General features: G+C 39.3%; 1 protein-coding gene across 1 annotated transcript in view; it reads left to right on the top strand.

Annotated features, from left to right (window-relative positions):
* DMGDH (dimethylglycine dehydrogenase) overlaps positions 1 to 19,494 on the top strand; it is a 69,055-nt gene that overhangs the window by 40,466 nt on the left and 9,095 nt on the right. Inside the window, exon 14 of the mRNA XM_061158513.1 lies at positions 367 to 426. Within this exon, the coding sequence (XP_061014496.1) occupies positions 367 to 426 (60 nt within the window). The remainder of the gene's footprint in view (positions 1 to 366; positions 427 to 19,494) is intronic.

Here is a 19,494-nt window from a genome sequence, read left to right on the forward strand (position 1 = left end):
ATAATGTTTCAAAACATATTTATGCAGAATTATTAGGTAAAAGCTTATGAGAATCTTGTTTCTGGGAAGAACATCATTGTTGTGGCATCCCTCAGATGTTTATTATACCAAAAGAGCCTTGGAAACAAGCTGGGAATTTTAGTATCTAATTTGCTGTTAAAATAACAGTATTTGCTGAAAGGCTACATTTGAATTTTAGATTTAAAAAATTACTTTAGAGGCCAGTTCACAATCTATATCTATGTCTATCTGTCTATCTATATATTTCAAATGAAAAAGTATTCTCTTTCAAAAATAAATATGAAAGTGATGTTACTAAAACCACTTGTACTCATCTAAGATTTAAAATGCGTGTTTCCCTTTTAGATGAACTGTGATACAAATCCCTTGGAAGCTGGACTGGAATCTTTTGTAAAGCTAAATAAGGTATGTTTACATTCCAAAGTGTACTTGAAATAAATCTTAAAATTATGCTGTTTCATGACAGAGCCATGCTTTAAAATTTAACCAAGTATGACCTTAGGGCAAATGAGTTGAACATAAATAGTAAGCATTGCTTAAGTGCTTCATGTTAAGCTTTGTCAAAATTTGATACCAGTTCAAATGATTCTAATGTGCCTGTCGATGTAAGAATCCATCAACGCTAAAGACCAAATCTAAATTCTAAGATAAAAATCAGTAAGGATGGGATGTCAGCAGGCAGTCTTGTAAATCCTGGTGACTTGTGAAGTCACAATTAGCTGATGAGACATACTGCATTAATTGACTCTTCCTGGGTGCTCAACAGCATGAAGCAGCCTCACCCAGCATCTGTCCATCTGCTTATTGAGCATCTTGGTATGCAACATCTGCGTATAAGCGACTGACACATTTAAAATATGTTCAGCATAAAAGTTATTACTGAGAAGCCAATACAGGCCCAGAGAGTCATAACTGATGTTGACATTCTAAAGGGAACACCTGCATCAGTGGTTCTCAAACAGATAGCATCGTATCATCTGGGAGCTTGCTAGAAATACAAATCCTTAGTTCCCTACTAAATGAGGAACTGACTCAAACCTCAAACCTACTAAATGAGAATCCCTAGGGGTCAGGCCAAGTGTTCTGTGTTTTGACAAGCTTCAGGGGATTCCAATGCACCTAAAGTTTGAGACGCACACCCTATACAATCATTGTGGAAAAGCGTGTTATGAGACCAGTTTATTACAGTCTAGCTCACCTATTGCAAATTCTATAAACATAAATGAGGTTATCCCATTATGGACTAAGTGATTGTGTCCCTCCATAATCCAAATGCTGAAGTCCTAACCCCGACATGGTGCTATTTGGAGGTGGGGCCTTTGGGAGGTCATTAGGGTCAGGTAACATCACGCTTGGGGCCCCTACATTGGGGTCAATGTTCTTATGAGAAGAAGGAGAGAGATCAGAGCTTGCTGTCTGCCATGTGAGGACATAATAAGACAGTGGCTATCTGCCAGCCAGGAAGAGGAACCTCACAGCAGAACCAAACTAGCCCTGGATCTTGGACTCACCAGTCCCCAGAACAGTGAGGAGTACATTCCTGTTGTTTAAGCCACTCCATCTGTGCTATTTTGCTATAGCAGCCTGAGCTGATTCAGATATGTATTAAGCAGTGTCTCAGTTACTATACAAAAACTTAGTGGAGGTACAGTTAGTGGTAATATTGAAGGATAAGGACAGCAGCTGTCTTTGTTTAGGGTATTTGTTAGAATTCCAAAATTCCTGTCCTGTCCTGCCTTAGGTGTTAATCAGCTAAAGGAAAAGCTGTTTTCACATTCCATGGAAATGTGAACATATGAATATGAATCAGGCTACGGAAACTTTTTTAATGCCCCAAATCAGTTCCAAATTCTAAGCTAAGATATTAACATAAACTTGTATATTTATGGCATTAGATTTTAGGGAAAAGAACCTCTTAAAGGGTTTTAAAGGGAATATCTTTCTGTACATTTTCCCCATGACTTTTGTTTTTATGATGTACCATCTGCCTCCAGACCAGAGAAAGCAGGTGCTTGGAGTTTGGGCAGACCCTGGCAGCGGATTGCTCCTTCTGCTAACATAAGTCTTGGTTTAGTCATGTAAAACTAAGGATCAAAATGGCCTGACTCCTGAAGGCACTAAACTTCTGTTGTTGGTCACCAGTAGGTAAATAGATAACTGACTTCTTTGCTTCAGTGTTTGGGTATTATTGTTTGGGAGTAAGGCACAGACAGTCTTCATGTTGTAAATGGATTTTTAAAACTCCCTTTGCTTCCCTGGTGGCTCAGACAGTAAAGCGTCTGCTTACAATGCGGGAGACCCAGGTTCGATCCCTGGGTCGGGAAGATCCCCTGGAGAAGGAAATGGCAACCCACTCCAGTACTGTTGCCTGGAAAATCCCATGGACAGAGGAACCTGGTAGGCTACAGTCCATGGGGTCTCAAAGAATCGGACACGACTAAGCGCCTTTACTTACTTTACTTATGATTTATAAGCAGGTGTGGTGTGACTTGTGCGTTTATTAGTTCCTTTAAATTAGTTCAGTAACCAAATCTCAACTTAGAACTAAGTTAGTTGTTTAATAGATAGTGACTTTGATTTATGTTATTTTTATGATTTCTGAATTGTTTGTTCTCCTTCTGGTGTCATAAAGTTAATTTCTAACACTTTCACTGGGTGAAGGTTCGTGCAGCACAAGGACTGGGACCTAATCAATCTGGTGGTTTTCAGTTGCACAACTCAGGTAGTCAGTTGGCCTCAGTCTCACCATACCAAAGCTTGCTAATTTCCAAGACAGGTGAATAGGTTGCATCAGCTTTGTTTCGAGCTTGTTTGGTGGTTTCACAACAATTTTATCTTGTCCGTAGCAGTCTCTAGTGCAAAACAGGTTCCTGGAAAACTTACTTATGTTACAAACTGAACTGAGTCACTTGATAAGTTGACGCCTTCCTGTGCCAGGCTGTTACCCAGCCTGGCTTCATACCTCTTAAAGAATGATATAATGCAAGTCCATATGGCTTTGGGAAATTGATATTATATGAAAACCAAAGCAGCAAATACAGGAGAACATTTGTATTTAAAACAAAACCAACCCCCCAGATCTTGGCATTCTCCAATTATTATAAATCATTTCTTTCTTTTTTTCACCCTTCAAAGCAAATATGTAGACTTCCCTGCTTGGCCCTTCTGTGTCTGTGCAATGACTGTGTATGCCGTAACATGAAGACAAACACAGCGATGCAGGCTGTGGCTGAGCTCGGGGGATACCTACACCTCTTTATTTGAGGATGAGGAAACCGAAGCACACAGAAGTGACCCCAGTGGTGTGCTGTGGTTGGCCCAGGTTGACCTCTGACCTCGCTGCAGCGAGTGCTTCCTCACCCCCCACTTTCTCAGCCGGCTCCTTTCTTGTTATGGGCTTTGCTGTTGTTATTCTGTGGGTAAGTGGTGTCCAACTCTGCTACCCCATGGACCGTAGCATGCCAGGCTCCATGGGGTCCTCCAGACAAGAGTACTGCAGTGGGTTGCCATTTCCTTCTTCAGGGGATCTTCCCGGACCAGGGATTGAACCCAAGACTCTTGTGTTGGCAGGCGGATTCTTTACCACTGAGCTACCAGGGAAAGCCCTATAAAGAGCTTATCAGCCTTGAAAAACTGCCCCCAAATTTTCTGGCAACATGTATCATAGAATTTGCATGGCTACATTTTATCAGTGAGTACCTCCCATAGTCATGTTTTTGTTATAACGAATTTTGTATTTTATGGTAGGATCAGAATAGCTGCTTTGGCCATTTTAAGAAGGAAGATGGGTGAGTGAGGAGGTGAGCCAGCCTCATTAGGGTGAATTGTTTTCTTATCAAAACTAGTACAAAAGTAGGGAAGAAAAAATTGGAGCACTGAAGAAATCTTAGATCGTGAAGATGGCATTTGTCTTCCTTAACTCTTAAAGCTCTCCAAGTCGATCTCCCAGTGGTGTTGGCTTATATAAAGCAAATACACATGTGTGTACACATTCATCCATCTAGTCAACATTTATTAAGTACTATTTACTGAACACTTTGCTAGACCACAGGTCTAAAAGTTAAAGATATGGCTCCTGATGGCTTTTAGATCTCATGAAGCTTGAAATGAGTGGAACTTTAAGAACTAAAGCTGTAGGATGTATTCTTAACCTTGATTCTAAAAATAATTCTCTGCATGAGGTGGGTTGTGCAATAGCATGTATTAGAACCATCTCGAAGAGATGGGAAATGCTATGAGACATGTAAAAATTACTGAATGTTTCCTTTGAAGTCTAAGACCCCTTGACCTGAAGCAAGTTACGTCATTGTGCTTAATAGTATTATAATTTGTTCCTGAGGAAGTTACTTTCTGGGGAAAAAAGTTAGTGGCTTTTCGTTGTTATTGGAAATGAAAGAAATGCACTAATTAAAAGCAAAAAGAAAATCAGCTGCCTTTGGTCACAGTCATAAGTGTTCTTGGAATTTTCCTCTTGAAATTACTGAATCTATAAAACCCCAGCCAAGGGCCACAGAGAATCAAATACTAAGGGTGACGTATTAAGATCAGAAGATTTTTTCCCTTATAAAATGCCCCCTGCTGTTTCTCTCTCTCCCTCTCTTTCCCTGTCTTGAGTTTCTCACCAGTAGAAACAGAATAAAATGTGATCTATAATTCAAGAGGGAGGGGATATATGTATGTACTGTGCTGAGTCGCTCAGTCGTGTCCGACTCTTTGCAACTCCATGGACTGTAGCCCACCAGGCTCCTCTGTCCATGGGGATTCTCCAGGCAAGAATAATGGAGGGGGTTGCCATGCCCTCCTCCGGGATATATGTATACCTACAGCTAATTCACATTCTTGTACAGCAGAAACACAACATTGTAAAGCAATTATCCTCCAATTAAAAAGTGTGATATTTATTAACCACAAGTTGAAAGACAATATTACTTCTAGAAATTACAGGGTCTGTCTGAGGAAAAAGGATTTAAAGCCTAACCATTCAGTAAGCAAAGCCTAACCCTCAGTAAACAAAGTGGAACAAAAAGATGATAAAGAGGCAAAACCCTCACATCCAAGTATTCAATAAATATTAGCATTATTAAAACATCAAACTGGAAATTAATCATTGTTCATGGACAACAAGTTAGAAAAGAATTTCTATTATGTTATAGTGGTGAAAGTACCCAGCTCTGGGGAAATTTTAGTTAAATAGTATTAGGATTTGAGGAAGCAGAATATTTTCAGCAACTCTGAGTCTTGGCTGCACATCAGAATCATCTGATATATTATTCCTTTATATCTTGCAACCTTTTTAAAAAACCTCAACACTCAGGCCTCATCTCAGATCAATTAAAATAGAAGGTAGAGACTTAGGCAGCAGTATTTTTTATTTTTTTTAATTCCCCAGGTGATTTCAAGAAAGATTGAGGATGACTGTTTCTAGGCAAGTGACTTTCAACTGTCTAAACATTACTATGTTGGAGAACTTAAAGAAAAGTTACCTGATGCCTTACCCCCAGGGGTTCTCAAAGTGTGGTTCACAGGCCAGCAGCATCAATGTGACTTCAGGATTTATTAGAAATTCAAGTTATTGGGCACCATTCCGACCCCCCAAATCAAACTCAGCAGTAGTGTCTCTCCACATGATTCTGATGAACAGGAAGTCTGAGACCTGCCCAAACCAACTGGATCAACCCTGGGGGTAGGATCTGGTTTCTTGTTTTTGTTATGCAATGAAGACTACACCAAAGCCTTTGACTGTGTGGATCACAGCAAACTGTGGAAAATTCAAGAGATGGGAATTCCAGATCCCCTTACCTGCCTCCTGCGAAATCTATATGCGGGTCAAGAGGCAACAGTTAGAACCAGACATGGAACAACAGACTGGTTCCAAATTGGGAAAGGAGTACATCAAGGCTGTATATTGTCACCCTGCTTATTTAACTTATATGCAGAGTACATCATGTGAAATGCCAGGCTGGATGAAGCACTGAATCAAGCCGGAATCAAGATTGCTGGGAGAAATATCAATAACCTCAGATATGCAGATGACACCACCCTTAAGGCAGAAAGCAAAGAACTAAAGAGCCTGTTGATAAAAGTGAAAGAGGAGGGTGAAAAAGTTGGCTTAAAGCTCAACATTCAGAAAACATTCATGGCATCTGGTCCCATCACTTCATGGCAAATAGATGGGGAAACAGTGGAAACAGTGGCAGACTTTATTGTTTTGGGCTCCAAAATCACTGCAGATGGTGATTGCAGCCATGAAATTAAAAGACACTTGCTCCTTGGAAGAAAAGTATGACCAACCTAGACAGCATATTAAAAAGCAGAGATATTACTATGCTAACAAAGTTCATCTAATCAAAGCTATGGTTTTCCCAGTAGTCATGTATGGATGTGAGAGTTGGACTATAAAGAAAGCTGAGCACCAATGAACAGATGCTTTTGAACTGTGTTGTTGGAGAAGACTCTTGAGACTCCCTTGGACTGCAAGGAGATCCAACCAGTCCATCCAGAAGGAAATCATTGGAAGGACTGATGTTGAAGTTGAAACTCCAATACTTTGGCCATCTGATGTGAAGAACTGACTCATTGGAAAAGACCCTGATGCTGAGAAAGATTGAAGGCAGGAGGAGAAGGGGACGACAGAGGATAAGATGGTTGGATGGCATCACCGACTCAATGGACATGAGTTTAAGTTAACTCTAGGAGTTGGTGATGAACAGGGAAGCCTGGTGTGCTGCAGTCCATGCGGTCGCAAAGAGTTGGACATGACTGAGCGACTGAACTGAACTGAACTAAGACTGAGAACTACTGTTTTAGTTCTTTTAACCTCATACCAGCTATGGTCCAGTGAATAAACAGGAAAGTGGAAAATCAGCCTGGTCAGATGATTGGCTACCAGTTAATATGTTGCTTAGTTGTGTCCCACTCTTTTGTGACCCCATGGACTATAACCTGCTAGGTTCCTCTGTCCATGGGATTTCCCAGGCAAGTACTGGAGTGGGTTACCATTTCTTTCTCTAGGGGACCTTTCCAACCCACAGATCAAACCTGTGTCTCCTGCATAGCAGGGGGATTCTTTCCCACTGAACCACCAGGGAAGCCCACCAGTTAATAAATTCTGTCCCAAATCTTGTTTTTAACAGAATTTTTTAAAATGTCACCAAATTCTGGCTCTGTGACCTTGGGAAGCTATTTAACTTCATTTTCCAACTGAGATTGCTAGTCTGTAAAATAAGGGCACCCTTTCATGTTTAAGATTCTATGCAATACCACCTTGCAGAGTGCCTGGAGACTCTATTGCTATGTTATCTATATGAGCTGCTTGATTATGTTATTCTAATTAAGCCATCCTTAGTCTCTTACCCATTTCTGTTGCTGAAAGACAAAGGAGGGGAAAAGAGAAGAAAGTAAAAAGGAAGTGAAACCGACTTTGAGATCTAGTTTATCATCCTTGAAACGTGTCAGAATATATTGAACTAATAACCATTGAATCATTATCCTCATATATATCCAATTTCTGTTATAAAACTCTATTTCCATCCTAAAATCTTAAGTATGCTGTTTAGCTAATTGCTTTCTAATTTGGGAACGTGTGGGAACCCTTAGCTGGGAATGAATTGAAGTATTTCTTTAGATTGCTTTTATTTTAATTATTTTAACAGTTTGCCTGCATGCATGCGAAGGCGCTTCAGTCATGTCACACTCTTTGTGACTCAATGGACTGTAGCCCACCAGCCTCCTCTGTCTGTGGGATTCTCCAGGCAAGACTACTGGAGTGGGTTGACATATATAAATTGTACCACTGGATAAGTTTTGATGCATGTCTGTACTTATGAAAGCATCACCACTTCAAAGATGGTGAATGCACCCCTCATCCCTGAAGTGTGTTCCTGCCCCTTGGCAATCCATACTTCCCAGCCTTCCCTACACCCCACATGGCCCCAAGGAACTTTTCATCACTGCAGACTATTTTGCATTTTTCAGAGTTATTTTTATATAAATTGAATCATACAATATATACTCTTTTGGGGCGAGGAGCCTAGATTCTTTCAGTATAGTTGTAGACTAATCTGTGATGTTATATGTATCAATATTTAATTCCTTTTTATACTAAGTAGGGTTCCATTTTATGTATATAGCACAACTTATATGCTCATTGATGAACTTTTGGGTTGTTTATAGATTAGCTATTACAAAAAAAAAATGACTGTAAACACCCTTGTAGAAGTATTTCTATCAGTTCAGTTCAGTTCAGTCGCTCAGTCGTGTCCGACTCTTTGCGACCCCATGAATCGCAGCACGCCAGGCCTCCCTGTCCATCACCAACTCCCAGAGTCTACCCAAACCCATGTCCACTGTGTTGCTGATGCCATCCAACCATCTCATCCTCTGTCGTCCCCTTCTCCTCCTGCCCCCAATCCCTCCCAGCATCAGGGTCTTTTACAATGCGAAGAGTCAGCTCTTTGCATGAGGTGGTCAAAGTATTGGAGTTTCAGCTTCAATATCAGTCCTGCCAATGAACACCCAGGACTGATCTCCTTTAGGATGGACTGGTTGGATCTCCTTGCAGTCCAAGGGACTCTCAAGAGTCTTCTCCAACACCATAGTTCAGAAGCATCAATTCTTCGGTGATCAGCCTTCTTTATGGTCCAACTCTCACATCCATACATGACCACTGGAAAAACCATAGCCTTGACTAGACAGAACTTTGTTGGCAAAGTAATGTCTCTGCTTTTAATATGCTGTCTAGGTTGGTCATAACTTTCCTTCCAAGGAGCAAGTGTCTTTTAATTTCATGACTGGACTATGGCTTTCTTTTCTCTCAAGTAAATACTTAGAGGTAGAATGGCTGGGTAAAGTGGAAGGGATATGTCAACTTTTTAAGAAACTGTTTTACAAAGTGATGTACCATTTTTTATATTTTATGTTCCCACCAGCAGTATATGAGAGTTCCAGTTTTCTTCATATCCTTGTCAAACACTTGCTGTGATCAGCCTGTTTAACTTCAGTTATTCTAAGAGATGTGTAGTGGTATCTTATCATAGTTTTAATTTGTTTCATTATTGACTTGATGCTTAACATCTTTTTTTATGCCATTCCTGTCTCTTTTCATGAAGCATCCGGTCAAATTTTTGCTCATTTTAAACTAGGATCGTTTTTTCCCTTAGTTTTGAGTGTTGAAAGTTCTTCATACATTCTAGGTACAAGTCCTTGTCAGGTACATACTTTGCCAATATTTTTTCCCAGGCTGTGTATTATATCTTCATTTGTCTAATAGTGACTTTCAAAAAGAAGAAGTTTTTAATTTTTGAATTTTTAAACTCCTTATCAATTTGTTTCTTTATGGATCATGTTTTCATGTTGTATCTGAGAAATTTTTGCCTAACCCAAAGTCACAAAGATTTTCTGCTATTTTTTTTTTACAGATTTTATCATCTTTTTACATTTAGATCTGTGATTCATTTTTAGTTAATTCTTCTATCTGATAAAAAGTATAGATGGAAGTTTATATTTTAGCATATAGACGTACAATTGTTTACAGCACCATTTGTTGAAACAGACTATATAGTCAAACTACTTTGTTTTTGTATCTTTGCCAAAAAAAATTGTTCATATAGGTTTAGGTCTCTCTCTGGACTCTGTTGTGTTGTATTGATCTATTTATCTTTCTTGATGAGGATACCATACTGTCTTCATTATTGTAGCTTAAATTAGGTTGTGATAGCCCTGAAATTTTGTTGATTTTTTTACAGTGTTGTTTTAGCTATTCTAGGTCCCTTGAATTTCCATGAATCAGAAAGCCTGCTGGGATTTTGAAAGGAATTGCATCCTGACTATAGGTCAGTTCAAGTCTTCTATCTCATGATGAGGTATAGCTCTCCATTTACTTAGGTTATCTTTAATTCCAATGATGTTTTGAAGTTTATGGGTCTGGCATATCTTTTTATAGATCTATCCTCAAGTATTTCGTATTTGTACACCAGGGCTTCCCTGGTGACTTCAGGTGGTAAAGAATCCACCTGCAATGAGGAAGTCTCAGGCTCAGTCCCTGGGTCAGGAAGATACCCTGGAGAAAGAAATGGCTACCCACCCCATTATTCTTGCCTGGAGAATTCCATGGACAGAAGAGACTGGTGGGTTTTAGTTCATAGGGTCGCAAAGAGTTGATCATGACTGAGCGACTTGTAAATTTTTAACTTCAGTTTTCAGTTGTTTACTGCAAGTATGTAGAAAACAATGGGTCTGTATATTGATCTCACATTCTGCAACTTTGTTAAACCCACTTAGTAGTTCTAGTACTTTTAAAAAAATTCCATTGGATTTTCTACAATTGTGTGTATGAAAACAAAACTTTTCTTTGTCTTTTTTTTCTGATCTGGATGCCTTTCATTTATTTTTCTTACCTTATTGTACCAGCTAGAACATCTACGGGTTTAAACTGCAACAAATACAAGTGGTAAGAGCAGACATGCTTATCTTGTCTCCCAGTTTTAGATGCAAAATATTCATCATCATCATCAGTCTTTCATCATTAAGTATGCTGTTTGCTGTAAGTTTTTCACAGAGAAAGCTGTAGGATTTTCGCAGATGCTCTTTATCAGGTTGAGGAAACTCCTTTCTGTGTTTAGTGCTAGAAGTTTCGTGTTTTGTTTTGTTTTAAAATTGGGAATATTAGATTTTGACATGTGCTTTTTCTGGATCCATTGAGATAATCATATGGCTTTTCTTTTTTACTTTGTTATATGGTGAATTACATTTATTCTCAAATGTTAACCCAATTTTAATTTTGGCATAAAATCCATGTAGTAATGATGTATTATGTGTTTCTATGTTATTGGGTTTTATTTGATAATTTTTAAAAGAAATTTTGTAGCTACATCCTCTTTATAGGATGTGTTACAGCTTGCAATTATTTTGTTCATATTTCTTGATCTTTTGATATAACCTTCTTGAGTACAGGTTCTGGTAATACAAAATATGTTTTTACCATTCTGTGCCCAACACCTATCAGGGCTTGCACGTAGCAGATGAAGATAATGCCAGAGAAGTATTGGGACCTCATCATACAGGGTCTCATCTGCCATGCTAGGGAGTTTGGAGTGTATCCTGGAGACACTGAGAAGACATTAAAGGATTTTGTGCAAGGAATGACCTTCTAGTGATGGAAAACAGATAAAAAGGGATTTACCCTGATAAGTGGGAGATCATTTTCCCAAATTGAAGCAATCCAATGGAGAGATGGTGAAGGCTTCAACTAAGGCAGTGGCCATAGGATGGAGAAGAAAGAGGTATGAATGATAATAAGAAGGTAGGATGGAGACCACATGAAGGACTGTTTGTGAGGAGAGTGGAAAATAGGATATAGGATGTTGTTAATGAACTAGGAAACACAGGTAGGGTGTGATTGAGAGGTTGGAAGGACTTGTGAGACGTGGCGGGGGGGGTGCTATGGGACAGCCAAGTGGAGAGTCTCAGTGGCAGCTGAGCACATGAGTTTGGAGACTGCTCTGAAAGTGTGGATTTGAATCATTCATATATAGGTGGCAATTAAAGCCAGGGGAGTTCTGGGATCCCTTCTATAGCACCCTGTACTTACCTCTACTGTGATATTTTCACACCCAATAATACTGGCTGCCTCCTCAGCAAGACTCTGAGCTCCTTGAGAACAGAGGCCAAGAATCCTCAGGGCTAGTGCTGTGTGCTGTAATTTGTGCAGCCTTAGTAAGTGTTTGATGGGTTTGAACCACAGCTCTGCCACCAACTGGTTCTAAAGCTAAACAAGCTGCCTAATCTAAAAGTGCTTCAGTTCTATCATCTGTAAAATGAAGAAAACATCCACCTTTTAAGTTTGTTATTAATATTAGATGAGTCAAAGAACTTTTGATATCTCAGTAAGTGTTCAGTTCAGTTCAGTCGCTCAGTCATGTCCAACTCTTTGCGACCCCATGAACCGCAGCAAGCCAGGCCTCCCTTTCCATCACCAACTCCCAGAGTTTACCCAAACTCATGTCCATTGAGTCGGTGATGCCATCCAGGCATCTCATCCTCTGTCGTCCCCTTCTCCTCCTGCCTTCAATCTTTCTCAGCATCAGGGTCTTTTCAGATGAGTCAGTTCTTCACATCAGGTGGCCAAAATATTGGAGTTTCAGCTTCAGTATTGTCCTTCGAATGAACATCCAGGACTGATTTCCTTTAGGATGGACTGGTTGGATCTCCTTGCAGTCCAAGGGACTCTCAAGAGTCTTCTCCAACACCACAGTTCAAAAGCATAAATTCTTCAGCACTCAGCTTTCTTTATAGTCCAGCTCTCACATCCATACATGACTACTGGGAAAAGCATAGCCTTGACTAGATGGACCTTTGCTGACTAAGTAATGTCTCTGCTTCTTCCAATCTTGTTGAATGGAATCTAATCAAATATTGTATGGAAAACCAACTATAGATAAAACCCTTTATCTATAGTTTTTGAAGAGCCCAGCTTTAATTTCTTTGTATTTTCTTTAAAAATTGTTTACTTTGCATTTAGGCTTGAGTGCTCTACTTAAAACACCAAATAGGCAATAGTTCTTCACTATAGTCTAGAGAGATGAAAGCTATTATGAAGCCTCGGTGTTCTAATTGTGGCTAATGCAGTTAAGCATGAAAGTACCTCTGAGTCACCTTGCTGTATGCCTGAAACTAACACACCATTGTTAATCAACTGTGCTCCAATTTTTAAAGAAGTGCATCTGACAAAGCCACAAGCTCATTCCCCTGTCTTCCTGTGAATCAAAAGACTCGAAGACTGAAAAAAGTGCAATTTTCTATGATAGTGAATCCATTAAAAAGTCATTAAACACACACAATGGGTGCTGGTTTCATTTTGAAACATCTAGTTTGGATCAGATGCTAATTAACCTATTTTTGGGCCTGGATCATGAGTCATATTTTAATTATTTCTCCAGGTTTTGATGTATCCCCACCTTTCATCTGGTTAATAGATTCCCTTTTATAGTTGTATCAGACATTTTGGAGAAGGAATGCTTAATTGATTAGCGCTTTTGGTTTGAAAAATGCTAGATGAATTTTTTGTTTTAAATATGCCAAGGGTAGAGAATAAAAAGCTACATGAATATGAGAATATTCATTTCTAGCCAATAATAACAGACTCGTATTGCTACACTCATAGTTTAATATTTTGTTAATAAAGAGATAGGAAAATCGTGGTTTTTATAAACTTACACGGAATGTTATAAAATTCTGCAAAGAGGAAAAGGAATCAAGAACTTGTAAGCCTGGTTTTGATGTTTGGTGTTAACTCACTTTGTCACTTTGGGCATTAACCTCAATTTTGGGTCTGAATTTTCTTATATGAAAAAGTTTTCTGCCTGCTTCAATCCTGTATGATTCTAATTGTGTGACTATGAAATGAATGATGGTATAATTTGTTTTGATGGGGTGGTGGGCCAGTCAGATCCGTTCTTTCAAAGGAACAAACCCAGTATGTGACTTTATCAGTTTAACTATAAGACAAACATAGATGTACCTGGTATTTGACAAATGACCAGACAAAGTTAGTTAATTATAAGGACCATAGGTTAGTCATAGTTAACTAACCTCTTCCAACAACACAAGAGAAGACTCTACACATGGACATCACCAGATGGTCAACACCTAAATCAGATTGATTATATTCTTTGCAGCCAAAGATGGAGAAGCTCTATACAGTCAGCAAAAATAAGACCAGGAGTTGACTATGGCTCAGATCATGAACACCTTATTGTCAAATTCAGCCTTAAACTGAAGAAAGTAGGGAAAACCGTATACCATTCAGGTATGACCTAAATCAAATCCCTTACAATTATAGAGTGGAAGTGAGAAATAGATTTAAGGGACTAGATCTGATAGACACAGTGCCTGATGAACTGTGGAAGGAAGTTCGTGATATTGTACAGGAGACAGGGATGAAGACCAGCCCCGAGAAAAAGAAATGCAAAAAGGCAAAATGGCTGTCTGAGGAGGCCTTACAAATAGCTGTGGAAAGAAGAGAAGCGAAAAGCAAAGGAGAAAAGGAAAGATATACCCAATTGAATGCAGGGTTCCAAAGAATAACAAGGAGAGATAACATGAGTTATCAATGGACATGAGTTTGAGTCCGGGAGTTGATGATGGAACGGGAAGCCTGGCGTGCTGCAGTCCATAGGGTCGCAAAGAGTTGGACACGACTGAGCGACTGAACTGAAGCTAACCTTGGCCTTGACTTGGAAAGATTTAAAGTGGGGTGATAGCAGTTCATTCTCATTTTACTTGCCTTTCCTCCCAAGTGTATAGGCTTTATTATATAGTTATTCATTACAAATGAGAGAGGAAAATGTGACTGAAGGTAAGTGCTGGGATTAAAATTGGTATCTTCAGGATAACCTGAGAACTGTATTTCTTAATGAGTCACTACCAAATTAGCTATATAAATAGCTGTTAAAGTCTTTGAGAAACATTTCTGGAGCACTGAAATTATACCTTGAAATAGTTTGGGCTTATATTGTTACTTTATTAATTTTTAAAAAGCAATAAAAGTCATTAATGCAGTCACCTGTGATATATCCTAAATATAACATCCACACAGATGAAAACATTAAGTGGATTTTAAGTGAAATGTAATTAATCATCTCTTTTTAGCTTTATTAAAAGCACACATATTACCAAAAAGCACATGGAAATGAAATCAATTAAACCAGTATATTTTGGTCTGGGATTCTAAAAACAGTGGAGGGTTTTCACATAGGTAGCTAAAGTGAACTTGAAAAGAGCAGTGGAAGGAAGGTTCTGAGATGAAGTCAGGGTGGTGGGCTCTTACAGACTGGGAAAGAAATGTTAAAAATCTTCTTTTGGATCTTTTCCATCTTATATATTTGGAGCCAAAACCCATCAAAAAATTCAAAGCAGTCATCAGTGTGATCGAACTTTTGGCCAAAATCCTTTTAAGAGTTTCCAAAAGCATAAGAGAGTCAGTGTAACACACTGGGTTTCAAGAAAGCCCCTTTGGAAGCCAGGTATAGCACTGGTGGGGATCACACCCCAGCGTTTAGAGACATGGGGAGAGTGGCAGAGAGCCCGCTCGTCACATCTACCATCAGTCACAGAGCAGAGATGGAAACCAGGCTGACAGACTTCTGCCACTGCCCCTTAACACGTTCCTGAAAAACTCCTACTTAAAATGAGGCCAGGAATCATGCATTAAGACAGTTCTCATGGGACTCCCTTTGGAAAGCACATGGCCATGACTAAACTAGTTCAGTTCAGTTCGGTCACTCAGTCATGTCTGACTCTTTGCGACCCCATGGACTGTAGCACACCAGGCCTCCCTGTCCATCACCAACTCGTGGAGCTTACTCAAACTCATGTCCATCGAGTCGGTGATGCCATCCAACCATCTCATCCTCTGTCATCCCCTTCTCCTCCTGCATTCAATCTTTCCCAGTACCAGGGTCTTTTCCAATGAGTCAGTTCTTCACATCAGTTGGCCAAAGTATTGGAGTTTCAGCTTCAATATCAATCCTTCCAATGAATATTCAGGACTGATTTCCTTCAGGATGGACTGGTTGGATCTCCTTGAAGTCCAAGGGACTCTCAAGAGTCTTCTCTAGCACCACAGTTCAAAAGAATCAATTCTTCAGCACTCAGTTTTCTTTATAGTCCAACTCTCACATCTTGTACATGACTATTGGAAAAACCATAGACTTGACTAGACAGACCTTTGTTGACAAAGTAATGTCTCTGCTTTTTAATATGCTAAGCTGGTCATAACTTTTCTTCCAAGGAGCAAGCGTCTTTTAATTTCATGGCTGCAATCACCATCTGCAGTGATTTTGGAGCCCGTAAAAATAAAGTCTCCCACTGTTCCACTGTTTCTCCATCTATTTGCCATGAAGTGATGGGACCAGATGCCATGATCTTAGTTTTCTGAATGTTGAGTTTTAACCCAACTTTTTCACTCTCCTCTTTCACTTTCATCAAGAGACTCTTTAGTTCTTCTTTGCTTTCTGCCATAAAGGTGGTGTCATCTGCATATCTGAGGTTATTGATATTTCTCCCGGCAATCTTGATTCCTGCTTACGCTTCATCCAGTCTGGCATTTCAGACGATGTAGTCTGCGTATAAGTTAAATAAGCAGCGTGACAATACACAGCCTTGATGTACTCCTTTCCCAATTTGGAACCAGTCTATTGTTCCATGTCCAGTTCTAACTATTGCTTCCTGACCTGCATACAGATTTCTCAGGAAGCAGGTCAGGTGGCCTGGTATTCCCACCTCTTGAAGAATTTTCCACAGTTTGCTATGATCCACACAGTCAAAGGCTTTGGCATAGTCAATAAAGCAGAAATAGATGTTTTTCTGGAACCCTCTTGCTTTTTTGATGATCCAAAGGATGTGGTAATTTGATCTCTGGTTCCTCTGCCTTTTCTAAAACCAGCTTGAACACCTGGAAGTTCATGGTTCACATACTGTTGAAGCCTGGCTTGGAGAATTTTGAGCATTACTTTACTAGCGTGTGAGATGAGAGCAATTGTGAGGTAGTTTGAGCATTCTTTGGCATTGCCTTTCTTTGGGATTGGAATGAAAGTGACCTTTTTGGCCCCTGCTGAGTTTTCCAAACTTGCTGGCATATTGAGTGCAGCACTTTCACAGCATCATCTTCTAGGATTTGAAATAGCTCAACTGGAATTCCATCAGCTTTGTTCATCCACTAGCTTTGTTCGTAGTGATGCTGCCTAAGGCCCACTTGACTTCACATTCCAGGATGTCTGACTCTAGGTGAGTGATCACACCATCGTGATTATCTGGGTCATGAAGATCTTTTCTGTACAGTTCTTCTGTGTATTCTTGCCACCTCTTCTTAATATCTTCTGCTTCTGTTAGGTCCATACCATTTCTGTCCTTTATTGAGCCCATCTTTGCATTAAATGTTCCCTTGGTATCTCTAATTTTCATGAAGAGATCTCTAGCCTTTCCCATTTTATTGTTTTTCTCTATTTCTTTGCACTGATCACAAGGAAGGCTTTCTATCTCTCCTTGCTACAGCTTCCCTGATAGCTCAGTTGGTAAAGAATCCACTTGCAATGCAGGAGACCCCAGTTTGATTCCTGATCATTAAGATCCCTTGGAGAAAGGATAGGCTACCCCTCCAGTATTCTGGCCTGGAGAATTCCATGGACAGTATAGTCCATGGGGTCACAAAAAGTTAGACATGACTGAGCGACTTTCACTTTCACAGGTTAGCTTAAGAAGCAACAATTGTCTCACAGGACAAGTGTTATCTCTTATCTGTGTTTTTTAAGTATGTGTTCCTTACATTTTCATTGTTTGAGTATTAGTTTTCATTCATGTCTGAGGACGATATTGCTGACAAGATCATTTCTTAATTCAGGGATATATAGGCATAGAGGTTAAATTTCATTAATATTAACTTCTAGGGCATTTTCAAATTCTTTCATATAGTGTAAAAATATTAGTTTGTAGTGAATGTCATTCAAAATAAGTTCAGAGTACCAGAAATAATATTTTTAATTAATTGATTTATTTTGTATTAAAATATAATTCATTTACAATGTTGTGTTAGTTTCAGTTGTACAGCAAAATGATTTAGTTATACATATTTTTTTCAGATCTTTTCTCATGTAGGTTGTTACAGAATATTGAGTAGAATTTCCTGTGCTATACAATAGGTCCTTGTTGATTATCTATTTTATACATAGTAATGTATATATGTTATTCCCAAAATCCTAATTTATCCCTCCCCTTTCCCCCTTTGGTAATCATACATTTGTTTTCTATGTCTGTGAGTCTCTGTTTTGTAAATAAGTTCATTTGTATCATTTTTTTAGATTCAACATATATGTGATATCATATATTTATCTTTCAAAATAATTTAAAGGAAACATTCCTTAGCTATGCAGGCCAATGATAGACTCTAGGCACAGTCATTTAAAATATTCGTATGGTTAAAAATCTAAAGTTGAGTGTCGTGAAAGACCCTTAACTTTGCTAGGCCTTCTCTTCATAAGCTGGGCATAAAATCATCTGTCTTATAGAAAGTTTGTGAGGATTAAATGAGCTTATTATTGTAAAGCCCTAGGCATAGTGTCTGGCACATAGCAAATGCCTAATAAATTATAAATATTATTAATATTACTTATCTATTATGAATTTGTTACTTTAATTTTTCTCTTTTAAAAGAAGTTTTCTGGGGTTCCCCCCTTTCCTATTGCTTGTGATTAATGGATCCTTTACATTACTACTTGTGTGTGTTTGGTCGCTAAGTTGTGTCCGACTCTTTGGGACCCCGTGGACTGCAGCCCACCAGGCTCAGACTGTGTCCATGGGATTTCCAAGACAAGAATACTGGAGGGGGTTGCCACTTCCTTCTCCTGCTTAGACTTAGGTATAATTGTGAATTTGGTGGAGTTGGGCTCCCCTTCCAGCACACCTTATTCCCCCCACCCGCCAGCACCCCTTAAAGTCCCTATTTTTGGAATTTTTGGTCATGGCCAGCTTTCACCACAGCTCCTCTGAAGATGTGGCAGATACTGGCTTAAAGAGCTCAGGAAAGGCAGCTCAAAGTAGATGAAAAGAGTGGCGCTGGGACTGCTGAGATCTTGGTTCAGTGTCTTTGTCCAAGTTAACTCAAACTTCCTTTAGACCCCAAACCCACCTCTATGAATGTTGGGAAGATCGACTTATAAGTGCAAGGGCTTTTGGAGAAGGTTATTCAGACAGTAGTTATCATGAAACCGCATCTTTCAAACCCAGTTCAACCTCCTTCCTTTACAAAACTGTAGCTGACAGAAGGCTGCCCCAGCCCCCATCTCCTACCCCAGAAAGAGCTAATCATACTCATTCTTGAGTTCCCACTGTACATACCTCTATCATAGCATCTGTCTGTTGGCCTTAGACATGCATTAGATGTCATTTTTTTTTTTGTTTTAAATTTTCAAAACACTGTGATTTTAACACTCATAGAACAAGCAGAAGTAACATTGAATCACATTTCAAATTGGTATAACTTTATTTGTACATGTCATATTTGACCATGTTTCCAGTAATCTCAAACTATTCTTTTTTCTGCTGATATGTTAAAACACTAAGCAGACGAAATAATTTCAGCACTGAGCATGTTGTAATGTGGAGGGGAAGAGGTCATATCTCCTGAGGGACCTCCTGGAGGCTGCAAGACCTTGTGGTTTTTGCTCTGAATACCCTGTGTCTAGTATCTGACACCCAGCAGGGGCATGACAACAGTTGAGTAAACAGTTGAAAGAAAATTCTTTAATAGGGACTCAGGAGGACCCCAAACCTTCAAGGTCTAAGTGAATCTCATAACAGCAAAGATTCAGATTCCTTAACAGGAGCTGAGGACTCTACTAGGGTTCCCCAGAGCTCCAAAATTACGCTGTTTAGTGCATGGTCACTCAGCATTTTGTACTCTTCCATACACTAAAGTGTGTG

Source organism: Dama dama, chromosome 12, assembly GCF_033118175.1.
Source record: "Dama dama isolate Ldn47 chromosome 12, ASM3311817v1, whole genome shotgun sequence".
Classification (NCBI taxonomy): Eukaryota; Metazoa; Chordata; class Mammalia; order Artiodactyla; family Cervidae; genus Dama; species Dama dama.